The 25,964-nt window shown below is 48.9% G+C and overlaps 1 protein-coding gene across 4 annotated transcripts in view; it reads left to right on the forward strand.

The window, feature by feature from the left end:
* Window positions 1–25,964, forward strand: part of dlgap1b (discs, large (Drosophila) homolog-associated protein 1b) — a 60,046-nt gene that overhangs the window by 27,665 nt on the left and 6,417 nt on the right. For 3 of the 4 annotated variants that reach the window (XR_008946769.1, XM_057012392.1, XM_057012393.1), the window contains 6 exons: window positions 1,391–2,525; window positions 3,527–3,741; window positions 6,281–6,458; window positions 7,411–7,672; window positions 24,114–24,499; window positions 24,571–24,650. Coding sequence is in view for 3 of the 4 variants with exons in the window: in XM_057012392.1 (XP_056868372.1) it covers window positions 1,452–2,525; window positions 3,527–3,741; window positions 6,281–6,458; window positions 7,411–7,672; window positions 24,114–24,499; window positions 24,571–24,650 (2,195 nt within the window). In the remaining variant the exon portion in view is untranslated. The remainder of the gene's footprint in view (window positions 1–1,390; window positions 2,526–3,526; window positions 3,742–6,280; window positions 6,459–7,410; window positions 7,673–24,113; window positions 24,500–24,570; window positions 24,651–25,964) is intronic. The other variant, XM_057012394.1, reaches the window with a different exon arrangement.

Genomic DNA, 25,964 nt, shown 5'->3' on the forward strand with positions numbered 1-25,964 from the left:
GCTTTAGTGCAATGCTGCAGACAGCTGTGCCACAAACACGCTGCCGTGGATCACCACGAGGCCTTTTTATTTAGGTCACATTCTGCGCTTCAGCGGCCAACAGAAGGGATCTCTGTCAACTGCAATGAATAGCTCTGGCTGGACAGAGTCCACTTCTCAGCGCCCTGCATGAGGCGGCGGCAGTGTGCGACTGCGGCGCAGGCGCCTTGTGTGATCTCCCTCCACGCCAGCGCGGCCCGATGGCTGTGGGGATCAGCCGCTCTGTGTTTGACTCGCAGTTTAATAACAGTGTAATACAGTTGGCTTAATTATCTCCCAGTGATTTGAGTCCCCGGTTTATCACGGAACGACAGCGGTGAATAAATATTGCATGAGTATTTCCCTGATTTTTCAATTAATTCAGCATCCAGCCACATGAAAGATAATAAAAAAGCTGACTCAATCTATATTCATGTCCTATATTGACTCCTCTGTTCGTAAAGCGCTGACATAATATTTCATTCCGTGTTTACACCCTTCATTTCCTCTGCTCCTACCACTCATTTTATCCCTTTTTTATTTACCACAATGCCCTTTGGAAGCGTCTTATAAATCGCGGTAATGAATTCCTCGTGGCAGCCCGGCCGCACCGCTGCCGTGGTGCTGCGCCAGGGCGCGTGGGTTCTTATTATTGTCTCGTTAGCTTCATTTCCAGTCCATTGGAAAAACAGCGTGGGTTCTGTAAGTAGCCAGCCACAATCCCGATTGAATGGGAGAGATTTAAGGAGGCTGATAGGTGCCTGTCCTTTCTGGTCCCCGTGTGTTGGACAGCTAATTTATTAGAGCGTTCCTCATAAATACTTGCAGAATAAAGATTGGCTTTTTTTCCCAGCAGAAAAAAGTATTTTGTGATAATGGGAAAAAATAGATGCAAATTTTGTTAAATCTGTTCAGGTTCTGCAATATAAGCATTTGTGTGCCTATTTTAACACCATAGCCATGACTGTCAGAGGGTCACAATTCTTTGGGAAACTTGATCCCTACTACTGCTGTCGGCTTGGAAATAGATGGCCCACATCTTAATACCTTCCTCTTTTCTTCTACCTTCTTCTTGGGTTTTCCTTTTTCTCTGTCACCCTTTATACATCTTTTTCCCCCTCTCAAATAAACCGAGGGGGATGGAGAAGTGCAGGAGAAAGCTCCCGGACAGATTTGGATGTCAGCGACCACATGCTAAGTGCACGCTATATTTAGAAGCTCCATCTTTTGAACTTTTGAAGGGCAAAATTGAAAAGCCCAACTTCTGTCAACACCATGTTTTCTCAAGTCTAAAGGAGGCACTCCTGTTTTAATTTGTGATATTTATAAGTGCTATTTTTCCTGACTGTTTTTCCCCCTGTTTTCTTTGCAGAGCTGCTTTTTGTGCAAACTTCCTCTGGGAGCAGTTGGATGTGCGTGTCAACCCAACCACCATGACAATGAAAGGCCTGTCCAGCAGCCGAAGTCACCACCACGGGGTGACCTGTGACCCCTCTTATGACTCCATGACTCTGGGGCACCCGGATCGTCGGCCCTATTTTCTTAACCCTGGGGAGGCGCATCCTGCCGACCACCCCTTCTACACACAGCACAATTCCTGCCAGTCTGAGTCCAGCACCTACCCCGATCTTGCCAGCTGTACCTTTCCCCGTAGACATTTCAGCTCTCACCATGAGCTGAAGGAGGAATGTGGCGCTCTGGTGCCTTACACGGGCCCAACAGGGAGCAGTAAGGGAGATGGAGGAGGTGTAGGAAGCAACAATCGTGTCTCTTCTGCTGTGCTGGAGCAGTTCGACCGGCAGGCACCTGTGCGGCGTGAAGGCTATCACACGCTACAGTACAAACGCACCGCTGTGGAACATCAACGCAGTGATAGTCCCGGTAGGATCCGCCACTTGGTGCACTCGGTCCAGAAGCTCTTTACCAAGTCACACTCCCTGGAGGGGCCCTCGGGCTCTGGTGGAGGTGGTAGCGGCAGAGTGAACGGCTGCAAATCCAGCCCCGACGACCCGCCCTCAACATCCGGTACCCTGAAGCACAGCAAGCGCAGCAAGAGCAAAGACCGCTCGAAATCGGAGCCCAAAATGCGCACCGCCATCTCGGGCTACTGGAGCTCGGACGACACGCTCGACAGGGACGCGTGCCTCTACCACCACCACCACGGGGGCAGAAGCGGAGGCCTGCCCTCTGGGGTCATGACCATGGGACGCCACCCAGACAAGTCCCAGTCGCAGTACTTCATGGAGTCCTACAACACCATCAGCGCCCACTCCCTCAAGACGTCGCGGAGCAACAATGACGTGAAGTGCACGACGTGCTCCGCCGGAAGCAGCGGGAGTATCCCACTGGCGGCGGGCTCCATGGACGGTCAAGTGCAGCTAAAGAAGAGCTCGTGGTCCTCCACGCTGACGGTGAGCAGGGCGAGGGAGGTCTACCAGAAGGCCTCCGTCAACCTAGATAAAGCTCTAGTGAAAGCCGAGCAGGGACGCACCTGCCACTTCCTACAGGTAGGACCGTCACAACAGCCCCCACCTCTCGCATGTTACTCACCAGTGCAAGCTGCTGCTCCACATCCGCATCACGCGTCTGTGTTTGTGCAGTGGGATCCAAACATCATCCTATCATCCTTCATGTTTGCATAGCCTCACATCCCCATTCTCTCCTCAGTGGTGTAAGTAACAAAGAAGCAGCAGATCAGAGTGGAATGGAGGGAGGAGGGATGGTGAGGGGAGGAGGAAATTGTAGGAAAAGGGGCTCCATAGAGGGAAATATATGCTAACGGAAGGGGGCTGTGAATAAGAGTGGAGACAGTTGTATAGGGTCGTGCATTTTAAAAGAGCAAAGGAAAAATAGAACGTAAAGATGTCGTTCCCATAGTGCGACCATGGTTCTTTCAGCATAAAAGAGCAGTCAGCCTGTTCTAAGACCTGAGACTACAACAAAAGACAAGCGACAAATGTGTTCGAGCGGTTGTGCAGCTATAGGTAGAGGGTCCCTGAACAACCACGTGGAAAAGTGGCAAACGGTGTGAAATGTTCAGATTGTGATTTCTTTTTTTCTTTTAAATGCGTTGAAAACAGGTTTTGTGTTCATGGTCGCCACAGAGAAGGCCAGAAAAAAGGAGTTTATTTATATATTTATTTGACTTTTCCCTCAGTGAGAATAAACCCAAGGTTGATGTCCTTCACCAGGCTATTAAATACTTCGATACATCCTCACTCTGGATTGTACTTCTTTGATTTCGGTGCTGGTAGCATTACAGCCACTCTCATCAGTACCAGAGTGGCTTTCAAAATAAAGCCCTCATTGTTTTCCCTTTCTGTCCATCTCTGGCACTCCGACTCCCTTTCAATGAGATTAGATCCAAGAGGTATCTTAGTTTTGCTTTTATTAGTGTGTGAAAAGTCACAGGAGCAGCTAATTTCACTGAGGACAGACAACATCCACTCAATCCTACAATCCTCTCTCCGTCCCCCTCTTTCATTTTAACCCGCGTCCCCCTTTACAGGTGCCTCAGGATGACTGGAGTGGTTTCTCTCCATTGGGGAAAGATGATGAGATCCCGTGCCGGCGGATGCGCAGCGGCAGCTACATCAAAGCCATGGCGGAGGAAGACAGCGGCGACTCGGACGGCAGCCCTAAACTCTCACCCAAGGTCCAGGCGCGACGCGCCAGCTACCTGAAGGCCACACAGCCGTCCCTCACGGAGATGACCACGCTGAAGTGAGTGAGGGGGGGGTTGTCTGTGAGTCCAAAGTGACTCACAGAGTAATCAAGTTGTTGCAGGGCTGCAGACAGAAGGAAAAAGTCAGAAAACCAACAGAAAAGAAGATGAAGGCAGGCTGGTATTCAGACAGAACTCCAGCTTCTGTCCTTCAATCTCCGGGGACGCGGCTTTAAAGCCTCGTATCGGCGCTTCTGCTGGTGTGTTCACACACACTCACACACACAGAATAGGCCAAGCTGTAATGGAAAATGCACGATTCTTGCACTGAAGTCTCTTCAAAAATGAATGTTCTTAAGCAACACTCCATGGCCTCTGAACGTGCGAGCTTGGCGCCGCCATTTAAAGATTTTTGATGAAGCTGCTCCTTGTTGCGTGAAGTGTTTTCCATTCAGCCGCATATTATTCACAGTGGGAGCTCATGAAACATTCAGCGGTATTAGACTCCATCGAGATTCCTGACAGCCTTGTCCACACTTGGCATGCAAGCAAATTCCATCGGGGATGCTGATTTAGGTCGCGCTAAAGAGACGGACACTTCAAAAGCCCGTCTACAACAAATGCAACACATGTCGATGATGTGAGAAGATATTTAGTGATCACGTTTTGCAACACTCTGTCTTGGAAGACTGGAAAATTTGGATTAAAGTCTTACTTTGCAACATCCAGGCCTGTAAGTAATTAACTGTGTGATACACACATCCTCACATTTCTATCTTTGTGAGGACATTCATAGTCATAATACACTGGGTCCCAGGTCCTTGCCCGAACCTTAACCAGCCCAACTAACTCCCTAACCTGAACCTAAACCCAATTTTAATCTAAACCTTGAAACCATATCTTCAAACAGTCCTTAGCATGGTAGAGCCCAGTAAAATGGCCCCACATCGCAAACATGGCCCCTCTTTACATTGATATCCAATATGTAGTAAATGTGAGGACACACACACACACACACACACACACACACACACACCCTTATGTAAGTGCAAGCAGCCCGTCATGGGGACCATTAATGGCTTGAATTTGGCTCCAACTCCATCATCATCAGATGGAACCCAGTGGAACAAACCAAGCTGCGGTGCTGCACGCAGAAGATAAAGCAGTAGCCAAAAGCAGCTGATGATGTTTTCACGCTGTGCCTTTGGGTGATGCGTGATTCTGTGTTGGAACGCTGCAATATTCCAATAATCGGCTTTGTTCTCCGGCATCACAGAGCCCATCCCGTGTCCGCTCCTGGAGACGAGCTCCGGGAGAAAATGTCAACAGGCAACTTTTTTTCTTTTGTCCAATATTTTATGCTATGATCCATAAGTCCTTGGATCCCTTCAAAGAACGGAGGGTGAACGTTGATGCCGAGTTGGTACATTCTGAGGGAAAATCCCTGAAAAAGCTGACCGAAAGAAAAGGAACGGGGTTATGGTGACATCTTGTAATGGAGCAATAAGAAATTGGCTTCAGCTCAGGTTCCTGACTGACAGAGTAGAACATCAGTTCATTACTGTCACTTGTTCCGTGGAGGGGCACCCAGGGACAGGCTGAACTTTCCTCTGTAGGTGGTCTTGATTATAGGCTTTTCCTGCCATTCAAGTTGCCACAAAAGATGCAATTTGTTCCGCCTGTAATCAGCCCCTTAGGGAAATGAGCAGAGGTGGATTGGGAGAGCGACCTGGGTGCATTGATTATTCTGCAGCTTGAATCTTCTGTACATCAAACCCATTGTTCCTGGAACTGTTAGCCATGATCTGTACATTTCTCTGTATCGGGAAGAAATGCTCTCGCACAACTTTCAGGCCTGTGCTGTCGCAGCGTCCGCTCAGAAAGCCTTCAGAACCGCGCGTCTGTTTTATATTTAGTAGCTGTTCTTTGAAAAAGCCTCACCTTTATTCCCCTGCTCTCCCCTCCTTTTCCATCCAAGAATGAGTAATCCGGTTTGCTTTGCTGCGGTGACCGCGCTCTATTTTTAGGAGGAGATACATAATTAAAGCGAAAACAACCTTGGGGCTGAGAGCCGTGACAGTTGTGCATTTACATGTCCGAATGGACTCGCAAAAGTGTGAAATGGGCGACAACTTCTAATCTGCATTCCCATCTCCTTGTGCACGGCTTCCTGTTATGGAAAAGCGAGAGAGCTTTTAAGAGTTTCTTCCTCCCGATTAATTTGGGGCCTCCAACTGCTCGCACACACACACACACACACAGATACACACACACACAGATGCGTGAAGCATGCTGAGCGATCAGATTGGAGGCAGGTGAGAGCTAATGAGACACCTATTCATCTTCCTTTGAGATGGGGACATGTTTTTGCTGCACGCGCGTTTCTGTGTTGATTAGGTGGCTTTTTTTAGAAGCTCACACTTTTAAGGTTCCCGTGCAACTGCCAAAACAGACTACCTGAGCTACTGGAGCGCGTTTGTGAGGCCCTTGTTCTTCAGATGAGGTGGTCTCCCTGCACTGAGCTGTATCTACGCACACATTTTCATCACATCACCTACAGTTCAATTGTTCCGCGTATAATGCTTACTTCTTTTGCAGGATTTCCACGGAGCATTCGCCCAAGCTGCAGATCCGGAGCCACAGCTATCTGCGGGCAGTGAGCGAGGTTTCCATCAACAGGAGTCTGGACAGCTTGGACCCAGCAGGGCTGCTGGCTTCACCAAAATTCCGTTCGCGGAACGAGAGCTACATGAGGGCCATGAGCACCATCAGCCAGGTCAGTAGAGGCAGCTGCTCGTCATTGGGCCTTATTGTTCTCCTTCAATGCCAATAAGGTCGTACGGGAGAGGAGAAAGTCTCGCCATCGAGTGCGAAATAACAATCAGGTCACCATCCGGCCATTAAAGCCCCCCCAGTCTCCTAATTAGCGTGTTTTCTGGAGCTCAGATGATTAATTCACTGACCCGTACAGCCCATTCCCCTTCGTTAACCTTATATTTCCTTCTGTTTCAGCATAATTTGGGAATCAAAATGCATTTTGCATACGTGTTCTGATAGAAAATGTCGTTAGCGGCTGGAAATGGATTTCCCATTTCCAGGAGTTTTGAGTCACGCCTCAAGTCCCAGTAGTCAAAAATGGATTTGACATGTTCCTTTTCACACCTCATTCGCACCTTCCTGGTTTCACTCTATAGAGGCTGTTGTCCAATTACCTTCGCTTTATGGGCACTTTTGATGTGTTGCATCAAGGTGATGAATACCTCGAAAAGTTTTGTCCTTAAAAAAAGCAGTTTGTGTTGAAAATAGTTTCCAGGGACGCGTTTCTCTTCCAATTGGGATGTAAAGTCGGAGGGTGACGGCTCCATCACACAGATCTCATGGCTTCATATTGCATAACTGTCCCTCCTGAAAGGAAACTAGGAGGAAAGAACACGTGATGGGAAGATAGGATCCAAGCATAAATCATTTAATCGGGTGTTCTGCAAATTCATAATTCAGCTGCTTTTTTGGGTTAGAGTAAAAATAAAGGGACGCCTCGTCGCATCGGCATTCGTCATTTCTTGTGTGCTGATATCAATCAGTGGCGTATTTCTTCCACATATCTGTGCTTGTTCCAAATTAGAGGAAAACTGGAACAGTGCGTTCTCAGCTTGCGAGGGTTGGGAATTTAGTTTCCGGTGTCCCCGCTCTTGTTTTGCTGTTATCTCCTGTTTTCCTCACGTCCGCAGGTGAGCGAGGTGGAGGTCAACGGGCAGATTGAGGCGGTGTGTGAGTCTGTTTTCAGCGAGATGGAGTCGCAGGCCATGGACGCCCTGGACCTGCCCGTGCCCGGCTGCTTCCGCATGCGCAGCCACAGCTACGTGCGCGCCATCGAGAAGGGCTGTTCGCAGGAGGAGGAGGAGGCAGGAGGTGGCGCCAAGGTCGGCAACAGGAGGACCGGCTCCCCCCCGCGCACCACCACCACCGTCAGGACCATCCAGAGCAGCACAGGTCAGTGTGACCATGCATAATAAATTCCCACGTGGTCGGAATCTATGTATTATATATGGGCTGCGGTGTTAACAGAGAAACTTACGTGATGTGGCAGCAGCAGGAAAAATACAGCATGTCCTTAAAAAAAGGCCGTGCAGATTTTTCTATTGGAGATTTGGGTTATTTTCATATTGAAATTAGCCCCCGTGTGTGACTGACAGGGAAACAATTTTATTTTCCAGCCTGTGTATTATTATTTATCCGACCCAGTACAATACAATATGATGAATGCAGAGACGTTACCTCCCCCCCCAGGCTTAGTGACTGATAGGTCTTATTTTAGTCCTCTTGTGTACCCTCATGGTCCGGAGCGCTTGGCTTTTCCGGCGTCGCCGCTTGCTCCGCTGATGCTGAGTCGTGCTGGCAGGCAGCACTGGGTGTCCATGCGTTTCCTCCCAAACGCCGCTCCCTCACACCGCCCTCGCACACGTTGTCTTTCTCCGTAAATTGCACTAATCACAAGTCGCCCCCGTCTCGATAGCTAGCCGCGGCGATGCTAATTAAACCCATTTTCTCGTCATCGATCAAATTTTCAATCAATTCAGGTCATTAATTTAACAAAATGAACATTTCTGAACGCTATTAGTCCCTTCAGATTGCTACTATTTCCTGTTAATAACATTTAGCTTCCTGGAATTTCTTTATCACTTTACACCTATTGACAATTAAGGGCAACAACGCAGTTGAGGGTTGTAAAGGATCTTCCTGATTGTTCCATTGTGTGGCAGCTGGTGATCCATGAATGACTGAAGGGATCAGGAGTGTGACTTCTTTCCCCCCCAGAGGAAGGAGAAGATAATGAACACCATCTATCAGGTGTAGTGTCTCAGGGATTAAGCGCTTTCTGAGCCCAGACAGTTGTGCTGTTTGCTCCTGCTGATACAGGAAGTCTTTCTTTCACCTCAAGCTGTCCCCCAGCATGCTTTGCAACGGCCCTATTCACCGATAACGTGGAGATGTCAGGTGATAAGTGACTTGGTGGAAGTGTGTGTGTGTTTGTACACTTGTCTGCCTCAGAGCTGTTTTAATGAACTTGGCACCTGGATATTAAAGCCGTGTGGTCGCTGCTCCTCGGGAAGCTTGGGAACATTTTGGACTTTTTCCATCGCTCACCTATATTGTCCAGCATTGGGGTGGAACGGAGCAGACAAGGAAGTGGGTGCGCATGATAGATTATAAGGCAATGTGGCGAGCAGTCCATCGTGGCCGGCGCAGCGAAGGTAGGGGATTACTTCAGATTACTGTCATAGTTGCAGCGCCGCTCAATTCATCACGTCCTTAGAGCTCCGCCGCCGAGTCGTCCGTCACTGTAATTAATTAGCTACCTCTCCTTCCTCTCCTCCCCATGAGAGGAGGTGATTGAAGAGGGGGGGAAAGCAGGGAAGGAGGATGAGAAAAGATCTGGAGGATAACCCTCTTTCTTGTATTTCTGTCTGCTTGTTTTTCTAGCGCGTCATATGAAAATGAACGCAGCTTTGAGGCGTTTCACAGAGTTTTGAGGAATTTCTTGGTGGAGTAAAGCAGAGAAGCAGAGATGGAAAATGGTGGATTCCATTTTGCGCGTTATTGTAATAATGCACACCACCAGCCCCAGTTTAAAATGATTTCAGTCATGATTGTGGTTTAAATAATAAATTCCATAAGTGGCACCTTCCAATGGGCCTTGAATAAATAACGTGGGCCCTTGGGAATGAAATAAATTGTCTGGAATATTCTCCCTCCCTTTACACGGAGAAGAAAAACACCGAGGGTGAGGCGAGTAAACAATCACAACTTTGTTTCTTTATCCTGTGGTGCAGAAACAGAGACACGAATGCATCGACACAAACTGAAACCAGCCGGGAGCGCAGAGTGAGAAGTGGAGACGTTGTCGTGGTAAATACTGCATGATGCTTCAGCGGGACGGCTCAGGCAGCAGCCTGCGCTTTCAGTTTCTGCTCCCGTTTGTCCCCGTGGCAACCCGCCAAGACGCCGCGCACGTCCCCACAAATGGGCGAGGGGAAGGGAGCTTCACCTATCAGCTCGAGCTCAGGCTCTCCAGCTCGCTCGCTTAGCTGATCCAACCCATTATTATTGATGATCTTTTTAATCCGGAGGAAGGAGACTCGAGTGAGAGGGCTGTCCTTTGATCTCCTCTCTTTGAATGTCGAGAGGCTGCGGCTTCCAGCGTCCGCCTTTGTGCGTTCGGGCTGACACACAACACACACACACAGCCGCATCACTGCTCAGCATCGGACGTGTTGGCCCCAATATCAGCTCCTTTGGATCGGTTTAATAAAATCTAAAGCAGATCCTCTTTCTACAGCTTGGGAAAATCCACTGCAATCGGGTAATGTGAGGATTTTTGCTGCCTCTGTAAGCTCCTCCACCCTGAGTCATCCCCAGTTAACGTATTAATCACCTCCTCGCTCTTCTTTGCTTTTACCTCCTTGGGCTCTTGCACAACAACCGCAGACAGCAGCACTTAAATCATCCCGCCGTTTCCTTTAAGACATATTGAACTTTAATTAGCGGGAAGACGATTTTAGCACCAACGCATCCAAAGCTGATTGACGTCCCCTCAGCCTTTCGCTGCTCTGTGACCTTCTGTCAATTACCCAGTCTCATTTTCCCAACATCTATTTTTCAGAGGTGCGTGGGGATCGGCTGAGGGAGAAAAAGCCTGTTTCCTTCCGTTAGTTGCTGTAAAATGATGTCTAATTCAGTGACTGTGGATTCCCTGCAGCCCCAGAACAGAGCTGGCACTCTGTAAAACATTGCTTAAGTGTTTGAGGCATGCTTGTAGCTGGTGTTGGGGATGGTTTTGGGAGACAAAGCGAAATCTCACACCTCCATCTTAGCGTCTTCCTGCCTCTTTCCCTTTGAACCTGCCAAATAATGGAATGGAATGCTTCTACTATACATGATTTAATATGCGCTCTCCAAGTTGGATTTATTTAAATTCCAGATGGCTGTTTTAAAGAAATATTGCTTTAATCAGTTTTATTCTGCTCTTTTGAATCTGAAAGAGGGAAGTTATATAATGCAGTCAATGTCTGCTTTTATGCAACATGGGGGTTTCCTTGTGTTCTCGGCTTCAGTCTTTAAAAAACCTGTGCAATGCTGCCCCCAGGGGCCCAGAGCATCACAGCACTGCACCCCTGGCCTTTCTTCTCCAGTCAGAGCCAGTGGGTGGATGAAAAACTGCCAGACGGCCTGACCCAATTATGAAAGACTTGTCCCTGGCATCTTTCCACTCCTGTTCTGAGAAAGCCTGAGAGGAAATAACATCTTTGGTTACCACGGCACAAAATGTCCAAGGCCGAAACTTTGCTGCTCAGAATGAAAATAATCATGTCTGACTCCCAAGGTGGGTTTGAGGGGGACGACAGGGTCAACTGGACTACAGGACCTAAAAGCATCACGCTGCTGCAGCATTTGTTACTGGGGATTCGACCATCTGTCCATCTGGTGTGTCTGTGGACTCTGTGATGAGTTAACATCAAGGTGGGGAAAGTAAACAGTCACCATTATTGCAGAATAACAATTATTGATAGCTATCAGCGTAGTCATTGATTGGGCATCTGAACTCATGTGCTGGAAATTATGATAATATGATAAGAAGGACCAGTCCCTGTGTTTTTCTCACTGGAAATTTGTTTTTAAACCATTGGAAGCATGGCTAGATTATTATTTCCCAGGCCTGTAATCTTCAAAGATCACATTCTCATGGATTTTACTACTGAGAAATAATAAAAATAATAATAATTGGGGGGCGGAAGTAAAAAAAAAAAAAAAACACGTCCATTTATTAGGAAAAAGATTTATACCATATGTTTAATTACTTTAAATGTCACTTGAAGACCGAGTGAGCAGGACAGCGATAAAATCACTTATTTTTAACCTTCTCTATCAACGTCCTGGAATTTGAGGGCGGAAAATCCCCTTTTCCTAAATCGGGACTGTAGTTTTCCAGATGAGTGTGATCGGGACCGTCCCACCAGGCGCTGAACGCGGGGTGGGTGTGGGATGCGATCCAAGCGCGTCCCGTCAATGGGGCGCGTCCACGCTCGGATCCAATATCCCCGGCGAGGCCAGGGAAAAGAAGCGGTCTGGCCACTCAGTCGGTTCGAGCTCGTAGTTGTGGACCAGACGTCGCCATGTCGGTGCTGCAGTGTCTCTACGGGGCGCTGCTCGGCTTCTGTGATCACTGGATCTGCCTTTGTGAGTACACGAGCCCCATCTTTCTCTGCTGTGAGTCAAGTAAAGATGTCGCAGTTCGATCGCGAGCAGGTGACCGGAAGTCAGTGGTGCAGCCTTCAGACTAAAAGCCCAAATTGTCGTTCGCTGACCTGGAGGGCACGTGCGGTTCTTCTTTAAATACGGTTGTGGTAACCCAGCAATATAATGTTATATTTGAGTTAAGATATTTAATAGTAGATTGTGTAATGTCGCTTGTATGCCAGGCACGATTTTGCCAATTTTCCTCGTGTAGTTTAAGTGCGTCACTCTCCTTTACTTTGAAAGTGTCAACCGGAAAACGTGATGGTAGGGCTTGGACGCGTATATTTTCTGCTTATTCATGCTCCAAATGGACGTTTTAAAATTATACAGGAAACTAACACATTTCAAAAGAATAAAGCTCATTACAGTGCTCAATTCAACCAATATAATGTGTTGTTTATGTGTTTGGTTCAATTTCAACACCCCCATTTTCAATAAAACTATGAAACTCCACAGAATGTGATTTAGTTAATAGCCCCTATTTTAATAATTAAAAACAAAACACAAAGGCAGGTTATAAAAATACTGTACAACCTCAAAATCAGGAACTTTTTAAGAGGTTGGACTTGTGAATAATGTTATCTATCAAATTAATAATAAAATAAAAATAACATCCTAGAGGCTTTTTAAAAGTCATACGGCACAGAAGAACCCACTAAACTTTGCCACGGGGTGCTTTGCTGTGTGGAAAGTTTGTTCACAGCATCTTAATTTGATAAATTTGGTAGTTTAGGGCTCGATGTGTCAAAATAGAATTACTTGTGCTTCACCTCTGGGGTTCGGAGAATAGGGAGCATTGGAGACAGTGAAAGATAACAATATTTACATTTTGGAGCATCATATTGTGATAAAAAGACATCATTGCTACAAGATGACACAACCGCAAAGATGACCACATTGTCCTTATAGGCCAACCTGCCAGCTTGCATTCATTGTTTGTGTAGTATGAAGTGTAAAACCTGACAAATTACAGCGCAGACATGGAAGATTATGAAAAGATTCCACCTCCACTTATAACAGTTGGACTCCTCAGTCCCTGAACACTTGCTGAGCCTTGATGAGCTCATCCAGCAGGGTGGCAACACACGCCTGTTTTCACAGACACGGCTGAGGTAATCTTGGAAAACAATGACATTTCTCGCTTGCAGTGCCTGATTTGTTTTCCCGGCGCTGTTAAATATGGCGTTTCAGACTTTTCAAACTGATTGCATACTGTTTTTGTGTCCATTTTAAACGCCGCCCCTCATTTCTTTTTAAAACGCGATCCAGATTTAGACTGAAAAGCAATTTTGTCGTGTTTATTTTCCTCCATTGTTTTTATCATTTTATTCCACGTCCCTTGAAACCCGATTTAGTCCTGAAACGCTCGATGGAGAGCAGGCTGAGATTAACCTCTGTGCTGCTCTGCTCTGCTCTGCTCTGCCCTGCTCTGCCCCTCCAGTCCTGGCAGCTGGGAAATGTTGATCACCTTCCAACCCTGGGTCTATTTCAGTATCATATTTCTGATGAGAGGCTGACAGGTGTGGCCCCCGTCGTGCATGTGGGTCAGACTCTAAGCCCTTCTGGACTCATATGAATGACCATTGCATACTCGTGCGTGGTGAAATGAACTTCCAGAGGAGGGAACGGCACCAGGCCTCATCAGTCTGACTGAAAAAGAGATGACAGATGCCGTTTACCAGTTCAAGGCCCCTTAGGTGGATTGTAGGTGGAGGGCAGCTAACAGCCTGCTGTGTGACAGACAAGAAATCTGAGGCCCCACATATCCAAGCCGTTCATCTGTGACTCATATGAGCCACGTCTGCCCACTCACCGAGCAGCTTCCTGTTTCTATTCTTAGCAGAGGCTCTGGGATCCTCCTGAGCACAACACAAAAAGAGGAGGCACACTTTAACGCACACACACACACACACACACACACACACACACACACACACACACACACACACACATACACACACACGCTGAGGTCATCCAAGCACGATAATGCCAGGATGACAGAGGCCACTGGAGATGAGTTGTCGAAGGCTCAGCTGTTGACACGTTCGTCCAAGAAGTCCAAGTCATCTGCACACAGAGGAGGTTCAAAGAGCATTCCTTTCCCCGGTTGTGTTTGTACAGAAAGCTGTATAACACCACTCCCTTGGTTGTTTTTAGCTGCCGGAAGAGTCTGATCTCACGCGAAGCCATCGAAATAATGACGCAAAATCTCGGTGGCTGTTTTGGGAGCAGGTTCTCAGCCAAGTCACAACACAATCCTCCGGACCCCAACCATATGTTGCAGCCTCGGCGTGTCAAACGAGGACCAGGATCACGATTTATTGAAGGAAGCACCAGTTTTTAAATGTGAGGCGGCGTTGAGTTAAATGTGTTGGCACAGAGCGGGGAAAAAAGATTCAAAACATTCCATCATCGGGCTCTCCACTCGTACGGCTGATTAATCATCTAACGTGGTGGATTTCTGGTTGCGGGAAGGAAAAATCAATGATGCAAGTTTAATGCAATAGCCCCATTGCCCCTTTTTTTTGTTTTTGTAGTTTAAAAAGTAGTCCTCTCAGTTTTCTGGTCAGGTTTTTAGCAGCTGTCATGGCTGCTGTTATCACCTTATCACACTTCTGTGCAATAGACGGGAGACAGCGTTGCCAGGATTATATCACACGCTGTCAATTACCTGCTGTCATTCTCTCCTATAACAGCTGCAAATACTCCTGCCGACCTCATCTGGCCTTCACGGTGCCTTTTTGTAAAGCAATTATGAAGTTAAAGATATTCAGGTTTGCCATAGGGGAAACATATTTATTTTTATATGTCTGCATTATCAGTCTTGTCGACGACACCTGAAACAAACACAAATGTCACCTAATCGTGTAGAACTTCTAATATTAAAGTAATGTTGCTGTTTCTTCCTTTTCTTCCTCCCACATTTTGACTTTTAACTTTCCTCTTTTGTCGGTCTTTTAACTATTTGGTTCTGTAGGGAATGCTAATTCCAGATTTAAAGTAATCCGTGTGAAAAGCAGAACAGAGACAAAAGAACGACGGTAAAGAGGTCAGGAGAAAATACGGTCGCTCATTAAGACTGTCGTGCAAAGCTGTTAAGCGCCGTGGAGCCTGAGAGTGGAGGCTGTCCGAGCCGCTCTCTGAGAAAACACCTTTGTTTTACCCTTGAACATCTTAGAATGTAAGAATAGAAATGAAAATCTGGGGTTGTCGGATGAGAACTGTGCAATAGTTGCTTCCTCTTGCACACTGAACTCAAAAGCTAATTTTCAGTTTTGTAATTAATAGTGCACTGAAGTGTTGCCGTGATTATAGAAAAATAACTGTCATTGTTTAAGTGGTTGAAATGGCAAATTCAAGCACAGAGCAGCAATCAGGCCTGTGGCATTTTTATATCCCGACTGGCCACTAGGGGGAGCTATATCTATACTCTGAGAACTCCAGATCCTTCCCTGTCTCTGTGGAACAGATAACAGAAGCACATGGGGTTGTGTCCATTCTATCCTTTGGTATTGCTTCCAGACACCATCTTTATAGTTGCAACACGTGTCTCCAGTGTCTTTAATGACGTGTGTCTAAGTGGCAGGAAAAGACAGCTTGAAGTTTGAGACGGGGAGATACTGGGGCCCCTTAATCATGAGTGACATTTATGGTTAGTTTGATCTATATGTGCATGAGATACACAGACATCAAACCAGGAAGTTGTTGCCCAGGAATGCTCTTTTTTTTATTTCCATCCATCCCTCCAAGCATGTCAGCTCCTCAGCACGCTCGGATAATTCTCCATTTCCTGCTTTTGTGTTAATTACAGGGACCCGTAAAGCCCCGACTTAGGTGTCTATGTTGCTGCATGTGAAATACACCTGTGTCAGCGGATCAAAGCTGCAATCCTCTGAGGTGGAATTATTATTCAAAGCGGGGATGTGAATTAAATACTAGCCTGGTGTCATCTGTTTCTCTTATTCTCTGTTTTCTCTGCCTCCCTCACACACACCTGCATTATGCTGCATTCTGCACGCTTTGATGCCGCGAGAAGGTGTGTTTGACAGGAAACAAGGGCTCGGTCAAGACGTGTGGTAACACATTTGCTCACGTGTAGAGCAAAGAGGCAGATAGCGGCTGTGGCCCGTGGCTGGGCCTCAGCCGAGCTTTGAAGGCGTGCGGATGTGTGCATGCGCGGGAATGTTAGCAGTGTCAGAGTGTCTGCGGGTGGCTTCGCATCTGCTGGGATCAAGCCCAAACTGGGAGCTGGATGTGGGTAAACTGTGATTTGGCTATCTCCCTTCCTGGAGGAGATAAATCCTCGCCATGCTGGTGTGTCAACCACTCAGTAATTACTTCAGCCTGTCATGACTGTCTGAGAATGCACGCCAGTGGGAACTTGCACTGTCGCTCATTTTCACTCACACAGCAACAAAACAGCATTTTTTTTAAAACAACTCAGATTGAGAGTGTGAACCTGGAAAGATCCGTGTTGCATCTACTCATTTTTAATCTATAAAGACTCCCCCCTCAACTATTTCTCTTGATCTGCAATATAAAAGTGTCCACTAGGTGTCACCGCAGTTCCAGCAACATGTTGCAGCTCAGGTTTGTGTAATCTGTTTCAACCTGCGTTGAATGTGGCCCAATTAGTGTAATATAAAGCTCTGATGCAACGTGATCCGCGGTGACCTTTGCTACTGATTGTGTGACTGCAAACAATCGCAGAGTGTTCGCGCCGAGACTGGCGCATCACAACGTGAATCACCTGTATAATTCTGTGCTGAATCAGCTGAGCACCCGTCCTGTCTGTACAGGAATGAAACCGAGTGGGACTCGCTCTGTGGCTGTTTGGGCCTTCTTATGACTTAATTGGCTCCAGTTTGCGATGGCCTGGAATGCTTTGATTACAGCCGTTTGGGGGGAAGAGCCCTTTGGATCTTCTTTGACACAGGAAGTCGGGAGAATGTCATTCATGCTTCCCCTCCTGCTTGAAACAAGACAGGGGAAACTTGAGGGAGAGGGGTACGGGGAGGAGCTGACAGGACTATGGTAAACACAAAGAATGGCTGCAGCAGTGGACCCCTGTGGGCAACCCCCCATACACACACACATAAGCACACGCACACACTCTGCAGCAACAACACACTCCATAACAGGAGCCTATGGTTTACTTTAAGGAATTACTTTCCTAAAATGTCGCAGCAGACTTGGCGTGTGGGATCAAGCGGGTGCGGGGGCCGCTCCATCAGGTGCGGTCTGTCCTCCCCCCCCTCCAACCCCCTCCTTTTTTAGCTCTTCCTCTCTGTGTTTTGGTATCAGAAGGGGCGCAGGAAAAGCAAAGGATTTCCTCCGTGCTGGCTGGGGATGATCCTCGTGGCTCCTGCACGGTAAAGCTGGGCAAGGCAGGGCTCGCAACCTCAAAGCCCCCAGAGTGAACCAAAAACACAGACTGGGAGGGGGGGGGGGGGCACGAGCATAAGCAAAAAAAACATTTGAAGCATTTGCTCCTCTCTTGTCGCTCTTTGATTTTTGAAAGTTTGGCTGCTGAATTGTGCGGCGGCGAGGTCGCTTTCGCTGTCAGGGAGGGGTGGGGGTGCGTTGGAGCTAACTCAGGAATGGTGCATGGCTGTGTAAGTGGGTGGTTTGGGCTCAGCAGTGTGGGAGGCCAAGCCCCAGTGCAAATTAAAGACTTCTCTGTGAAAGTCCCAGACTCAGCTCCAGTGTGCAAGTGCAGTCCTCCCTCTTTTATTTTTTCAACCAGTCATTAAAAATAAGCCACAACTCGCGCACACACATGGCAAAAAGGAGGGGTTACATCGCCCCCCCCTTTTTTCTTGAAGCTTTGCTGCTTCACTAACCAAGTAAAACAGGGAACTGTGGTGGTGGTTGTGGGGGGGATCCACATTATAAGATGCTCGCTCAGACCCCTCCCCCGTGTTAAGAGTAGCAGGAGTTTTTTTTCCGTCCAGGAGGGAAGAGATGAATGGGGAAAGGAATGCGTGAGACAAACGAGTGCTCTCGGCAGGAGAGTGGGAATGTTGAGACCATTGTTAACACCCCTCCCACACACGCACACACACGCACGCGCGCGCGCACACACACACACACACACACACACACACACAGTTCTTCGGGGAGGAAAGAAAAGAGGAAGAGGAGTGGGAAAATTCACACCTGTGAGAAACACTGTAGCATCTGTATATTTATCCATATTTACCGCCATGCCGGCTGCGCTGCCTTAGATGCCCACTTGCATACAGAGCAGCAGCCGCTGCCTATGGCTGGCGTCTCCTCTTTCTCTCCGCCCCCGTTACTCCTTCCACAGGATGTATAGGGTCAGCAGGTCAGGGCTGGAAACCACAAAAGACAGTATGCCTCAGTATAGCCTGGCTCATTTACCTCCCACCTTTGTTCCTCCCCCTTTTTTCCTTCTTCTCTCCCCCCCTTAACTTTCCTTCACCCTCTTTCCACCCCCTTCCCTCCCACCATTGCCCCCACTCCTCATCTCATATAGGAGACGCGGAACGTTTGGTTTAGGGCCCAGATGGCTTTAGCATGCCTCTGGCAGTGGATTAGGCCGCCAGTGTCTCCTTTCGCCTCCATGTGCAAGCGGTCAGGACAAAGAACGTCAAACTGGGGGGGGGGGAAAGGGGGAAGGAATGCGAGGAAAGAAAAACTCCAGTGCTGTGAAACAACATCCAGTGCTGATGCTTCACGGCATTCCTGGAAGAGCAAACTCAAAGGCTTGTAAAGAACAGCTTTCCTGTTCTGTTTCTCCCTATGAATCATGTTATGACTTCTTGTTTTTTCCTATTTGGGGTTTTGAATTGAACCCTTGAACATATTTAGCTGCATTTGTATGTAAATTGCTGCTGAGGCAGCAGCCATCCTTCATGTAATGGCATGACACCGGCATTGTGTTGCAGTCCTCCGAGTTAAGGCGAATTCCCGAGTTTGTGTTGGTGTGTGTTGAGTTCTTCTCTGTCCCAGAGTCCATTGCTCCCTCTGTGGTCTCAGAAAGCCTCCTGCAGAAAAAGTAGTGGCAATATTGTTGTGATATTTTTAGTTCCGTGGATCTGAATGGACTCTCTTCTTCACTTAACAACACAAAAACCAGTTTCCCATGTGACTAACCGATCTCCCCTGGACACGTGATTGGAGTTTTGACTATGCCGAGGCCGAGCTGTCATTGTCTGCACACGGTGCGTCACTGCGTACAGTCTGCTGTCCAAGTCTCAGTCAGCCGGTGAGCAACGCGGTGGGAAATGAGAGCAGTGAAAGCATGCGTGAGATGTGTGTGGGTGTGTTAGCTTTAGCGTCAGGGCTAAAGCCCAGGTTTATGCCTCACGAAGCAGCTGGAATGTACAGGAACCGGAGGAAATATCACACCACAGTAAACCTATCCCGTCTCCTCTCACTTCTCATCCTATTATTCTTACTTATCTCTTTGCCTCTTTTTCTCCTTCCCTTTATGAGCGGTGACTCGGCTCTCTCTCCCTCTTTCAGCCCCTTGGAGGCAGGACTTTTTGGACAGAAACAAAAGAAAGAGGTGCCTCTTCATGTGGTTGCGAACGAGTCAGAGTAAAGCCCTCACCGAGGAACGGTTTAGAACAATGAAAGGCGGCCCCGGAGCCGTCACAAGGCAGATCTAATGAGGGAAAAACCCCCGTCGGGGAAGCGAAGTCTGCAAGAGATTAACTGGCGTGCTTCTGTACTGTACAGGCAGGAACTTTGGGATTACATATTTATGCCAAATCCGGAATAATTATACTTGACAGTGCAGCAAATGTCATCTGGCTGCTATTTACAGTGTTGACGACTGGCCTACTTTTAAAAAATAAATATTACTTTGAGACTTCCGTAGGGGTCTAAACTAATTCTGCCACTGTAAACACTGCAGCACAACAAACCCAGGAGTCTTTAGGCTGTAAACATTTGTACCAAAGTAGGAATAAATGCACATAAACGATGAAATATAACATTTTCTGAATCACTTCCTCATGTTTACACTGCACACACAAGCGTCCACTTTCCCCTAATCTCATATCATCCTAAAAACCTGATATATTGATATACAGCAGCTGCTACAACAGGACTAAACACAAAGTAATCTGTGCTAGTTGTGAAGTAAGTTTTACAGCCCGCTTCCATTTTCTCACCCGCCCGCCTCCCTTCCTGCCACACATTGAGGGGACAAAGAGCGCACCAGGGCACTAAAGAGGCACGCAGGTAACCGCGGCTGCCTATTTGAACTTTAAAACACTGGAAAGTGGGTTAAGCGTGGTGAGCGCGTTGCCCAACAGCGAGCAGCTGCTCGTCAGGTTGACAGTTGTAAACAAACCCTTATCTGCTCATTGAGTGTGCCAGAGCAGCTACCCGCTGTTGACACTGTCAAGAAGGGCACGCCAAGCAGTTTGTACATCTGAGGACACGCGCAAAGTGTTTAACCAATGTTTCTGGTGCTGACAACAAAAAAAAACGGTTTAATGTCGCTGTATGTTGACAACTACAGTGAAAACTCCCTTAGTGACAAACACTCACACATGCTATATATAACGCTTCTTAAAAGCCGCTGTCTCCCTCACACAGACACACACACACACACACACTGAGTCACACAAGCACAAACAGGGATGCTATTGTATCTCAGGGAATTCAGGCATCTGGAGAGCAGAAACCTGCTACCGTGACCTTTGACCTTTAGTGGCTGAGAGAGGCGAGGGTCTCCGGGAGGCTTTCAGGTGAGTCGGGGCCACATTTAAAAGGGGCGCTGTGCGCGGGGGGTGCCTCCGCAGTCTCGGCCGTTGGTGACAAACAACAAACCTGCCACTGGAGCATTTTGAGGCGGTTCGCAGAAGCCGGACGAGTAATTTAAGATGCGTATTGTTTGCAACGGCGCGGCAGCGTCACGCGATTCTTGTCAGCTCATGACCTAGTGACAAGTGCTTCTGACAGGGTTCCAAGGGAAACAGGTTGGTGGAGTTCAGAGCTGTACAAAAGCCAAAGCTCCAGGCTTGTAAACAGTGTTGGATATTCGTTCCCAACCCACCGGCTCCCAGTTGCCCTTTCTTTGCCGTTACCCTGGATTCTGAAGTTACCCGCGTTGCGCCTTTTGTTTGCTGTCAGGCTGGTGTGTCAGCGAGCGTCACGGCAGCTGCGGTGCGCCCTGTCAGGTAAACAAGCAGCCAGCAGCGGCGTCACACCGCCGCCAAACTTCGCCTCGCGATGGGTCACCATGGCGACGCGGCCACAAAGGACTCCAGCTGGGTCTACTGCCTGTATGATTCAGACGGGCAAGTGGACAGAGCGCAAGCAGGCGGAGCGGGACGGTATTTGTCTGATTTACCCACCTCCTCCTCCTCCGTTCTCTGCGGCGTCCTCGCTGGCTGACCCTCGTCCCAAACACACTGCAGCTGGGCTCAGCTGTCACTGTTTCCCATACCGACCGCCCCCTTTCCGGGCCTTTGGGTTTGTTTGGCTGGCTGGCGGATTTGCCGTCGGCCTCCACGCGGGGGAGCCCCTTCCTGCCTGCTACCATCGGCCATCACGCAGTTTTTGAAGTGGCCCATCACAAGATAACACATAAATTGGAGATTTTAAAGGCATCTTTCCTTGTTGCAAAGATAATGGCGCACCACTGATCCGTGGAAGACAAAGAGGAAGGGAACTGGCAAAGGTTTTTGTTCTGAAGGCGGTAGAAACGGAGAGACTTTTCTTTGTCTGGAGGGAGGGAAAGGGAGGCCTTTCTTTGATATTATCAAGCCCAGAGGTGGGGAGGGGAGCGTTCTCCATCCAGCGCTGCTATTCACACCAACTTGTCGGCATGGGACTTTTGAAGTGTTTGTCAAAAGAGGGATTTGGCAGCCAGCCAGTTTTTGTCATTCACAACTTCTTCTCTCTGGGATGACAATGCTCGCTGCACCGTCCTCCACGAGCACAGGCAGCCAGGATTCTTCAATCGCCCCTCCATTGATTGAGGAAGTAATCGTGCAGAGAGGTGATTCAAGCCCTTGTGTTCAAAGGGCCGCCGGCCCAAATTTGTAAAGTGGCATAAATAATGATTGTGTGCAGTTGAGTGTGTTTATCTGTGTCTACTGGAGGAAAGCGCTCTCGAGATTCCTCCTTAAGGGTCTGATGGAATCCTGCGTCACATTCCTACTCCGTCCCGTCCTTGACTGTCTGTCTGCGCGGGAGGTCCAGAGCAGGGTAGCCGTCCAAGACTTTCATGGATGGCGGAGCTTTTTAATGATTATTTATGCGGGAATTGGACAGCTTTCCCCCCTCAAAACAGATATTTCCTCCTTGTTTTTCACGCCATTGCAGCAAGAAGACGGTGTTTTCCCAATGAAATCCATCCGTTTAAAGGTCGGATGCGTCCGGCTCGCCGCGACAGGCAGCATCACTCTGCACTCCTGGTAGACAGATATCGTGGCAGGAAGTCTGTGGTCTCCCTTGATGTGGAAAGACCGCAGCGATAAGCGGGGCCGTGTCAGTGCTATTTGTGCGCCTGCATGTGCGCACGCCTTTGCACGCCGGTGTGTTCCAGCTCCTGAGTGTGTTTACTTAACCCATCACGCTATTCAAAACCCCCCCCCCCTTCTTCTCGCTCCTGCGTCTGGCCCTGGCGGTGACGGCGAGGTGGGACACGGCGGGCTGTCTCCTGTTTCATATGGGGCTTTATTGAGCGGATGAAAACCCCGGGTTCATTAACCCTCCTCTCCCACACACACACCCACCCACACACACACTTACACACACACAGAGTCATCCGACGTGACTTTTAACTGACTTCAGGGGATAGGAGCTCTGAAAGCAGATGACATTCTATCCTTTGAACCTCCTTGGCTGATAGGGGCAGGACCTCTGAGTGCGCGTGCGTGTTCACCGTGCATTTTTTTCTCTCTCCTGTGAGTCCATACCCGGTGACCTTTTCTACAGAATAGCCCTGGGTGTCAGCCTCACTCCCCAGACACCTGGGAGAAGCCGAGACGGCGCTCCAGCGATTTGGCGTGCTCTGACGATTCGTACATGTCGTCTGAAGCGTTTCCCAAAAAAGGACAGCAGGAAGTCGTCTTTTCCTTTCTTGCGGTTTGTTACGTGACCATCAAAGAAACTCGCAGGAACCAACTGCGATCTAACCTCAGGCGGGAGTCGTCCCGTCTGATGGCTTTCCAGCCTGTCAGAACCTGACCGAGAGCCTGTTTGGGAGCTCTGCGAGGGAGGGCTGGTTGGAGGATGAAGTCAGCCCTCTCTCCCCACCTCCGGTACGCGAAGGCCTCTCTAGCTGTCAGTGAGGGTGAGACAGGCAGCAGACAACATCCGACTCTAATAGTTTTAGACATGGCTGTCGGTGCTGGGTGTGGCTATCAACAGTTGTCTGCTCTACACAGAGCAGCTATCTTCCAGCGGTCCCGTGTTTATCTTTTGCAGGGATTTAAAGAGATCCAGGAATCCTGCTGTCCTACTTTTCTGCACAGCAGAGCGAGAGAGCGACCTAGTTCTAATGATAGCTCCCGAACAGGAAGGAGATTCCGGGGTTTAATGTAGTTAGCTGGTGGCGGTTCGGCCTTTCTTTGCTTCCTTTTTTGTTTGTTTCTCTGCGTCGATGTCTGTCAGTGCCTTTGTGAGAGGCTCCATTGTCTGCGCAGAGCCTGCAGCTGTAACCTGAGAACACAGAGACAGGAAAGGGGCGCACGTTATTGAGCAGAGACGTGATGTTTGCAGTACCAGCTTTCTGGCATTTTAAGCAGGTTCTGCATGATGATGTCTGTGTCCTCGCCAATAATAGTATTTAACTCCAGTTTAGCTTTCAAATGCTACCCGTAAACACACGTGGCTATATTTGGCTGCTCCAGAGTGTCCTGTGTCTGTAGTGTAAGTGCGTGGAGGGCTTAACCATGTAGATCAGTGGGTCGAGTGGCTGACATAATAATCCTATTACGAGACGAGGCCCTGATTTGTCAAAGTTGGTCCTAATCTACTGTCCGTTTTCGATTCCAGCAGACAAACCTCAGGCCTTTTGGCTGCTGCTTCCCCTCCTGTCTTGTTTCTACTTGCTGCCTCAATCTGTGGCATTCAAACACTTAAAATCTCGACAGCGACCCCGCCTATGTGCTTATCACACTCTCTGTTCTCTCTGTTGTCCTTGCAGTGTCATCATGCATCACCACCTACAAGAAGACGCCTCCCCCTGTGCCGCCGCGGACCACGCCGTCCAAACCCTTCATCTCCATCACGGCTCAGAGCAGCACCGAATCGGCGCAGGATGCCTACATGGACGGGGGCTCCGGCCCGCGGGCAGGCATCAGCTCCCAGCCGGGCCTGTCCAATTCCACTGAAAGCATCGACAGCATGAAAGCCCTCACGGCGGCCATCGAGGCGGCCAACGCCCAGGTGCACGGGCCGCCCAGCCAGCACGTCACCAACAGCTCCATCACCATCACTGCCACCGCCACCACCTCTGCCGTGGCGCACATCTCGGCGGACAGCAAGGCGCAGAGGGAAGCGCTCCGCAAGTGCCTCTCTATAGGGATCCAGGTTTGTGGATGTGCAGAGCTTGAAACTGACGCTCTGGCGGGGAGTTTGACAGTCTTCCCTCCATCTGACAGGTGGACCCAGAGGAAGGAGGGCCGACGGAGGAGCAGTCCAAATTCCAGTCCATAGGAATTCAGGTGGAGGATGAGCGCTGGTGAGTGGTGATGGTGCAAAACTGAAAACGGAGGCTGATTGGGGAGATAAGACAGGAAGAGGATTTCTGGAGACAGAGAGGGATTTGTGCTGACTGGATAGCTGTTGCCCCCCCCCGCACTGGCTTACTTGCAGCAGCTGTCACTGGTTCAGGGGAGGTTGGCGTCAAAGCCCCCTCAGCCGGGGGGCCCCGGGTGACAGCTGGGCCAAAGGATGTGGTGAGGGTAGCTGGAAAAGATGGAGGGGGTGATTTGACAGCCATCTGTTGCACCAGTCACCATTGTGATTCAGGGTAGTTTGCTTCAGTTTATGGGGGGGCTGGGGGGGTTTATTGGGTTTATTTAGAAGCACTGAGAGACCGCTGTGCCGTCATCCGCTGCCCCTCATTCTGAGACAGTTAAAGGAGGAGGAGCCTTATGCTACACTGGCAGGACACGCAGGCATTTATGGTGTTTTTGTCCACATTTGCTCACCCTGTCAAAACACCGACCGTCTGTTTGGGGCCAGGAATCATGACACATTTGGCAATAACGCCAGTCCGGTTCCGTAGTCAAGAAGCACTTTGGGAATCTGACCCGGCGGGGGAAGGGGGGGAAGGGGGTCGCAGGGAGAGTTGATCCAGCACATTAACACTTTCAGGGTATGAGAGCGGCTTTCTGGGAGGTCACGACTGGCTGGCCAGGATCTCTGAGTCGTCAGGCCAAACATTAACTCATCCCATCATGCTCTGTTCTGCTCAGTCATGCAGGCTTTTTTCTCTGGTTAATGCTTACAATAGAACGATGCAAATTCTCGTGTTTGTCAGCCGGTGTCTTTGTGTACCTGGGAGGTCTCGGCATGATGCCCCTTCCAGTAGATTCCCAGACAGTGAGAGTGCCACCCTTGTGCTATTAAACTCCCCCGTGAGTGTGTGAGAGAGAGACAGAGAGAGTGTGTGAGAGGTCATAACCTCGGCGTGATGTTTGAACTAAGATTAACTGAAGAGTCGAAATGACAACAGGGAGACGCGCTGCGAGGGAACGCTGATTCACGCCTGCCCCTCAGACACACTTCAGATCATAGATTCGTCACATTTCCCGCAATCGTCTCCTTTTCACTGATTTCTGTGGGTTGAGACGTTTATGGTCTGTGTTTAGGGTCGGCGGGCCAGATGGTAATGCAGTCACAGGGAGCGGAGCTTTGTTGACTAAAACACATGCGGACACGTCTTGAAAAGTCACATTTAAGGACATCTGGGCCTCCCCGTCTGTTGTCTTTATGTCCTGACTGGCCCGAGCCGCGTCACAAGGCGCAGCGTCCCCTCTCTCTGGGTTTC

The sequence above is a fragment of the Takifugu flavidus genome, chromosome 17, assembly GCF_003711565.1.
Source record: "Takifugu flavidus isolate HTHZ2018 chromosome 17, ASM371156v2, whole genome shotgun sequence".
Taxonomy (NCBI): domain Eukaryota; kingdom Metazoa; phylum Chordata; class Actinopteri; order Tetraodontiformes; family Tetraodontidae; genus Takifugu; species Takifugu flavidus.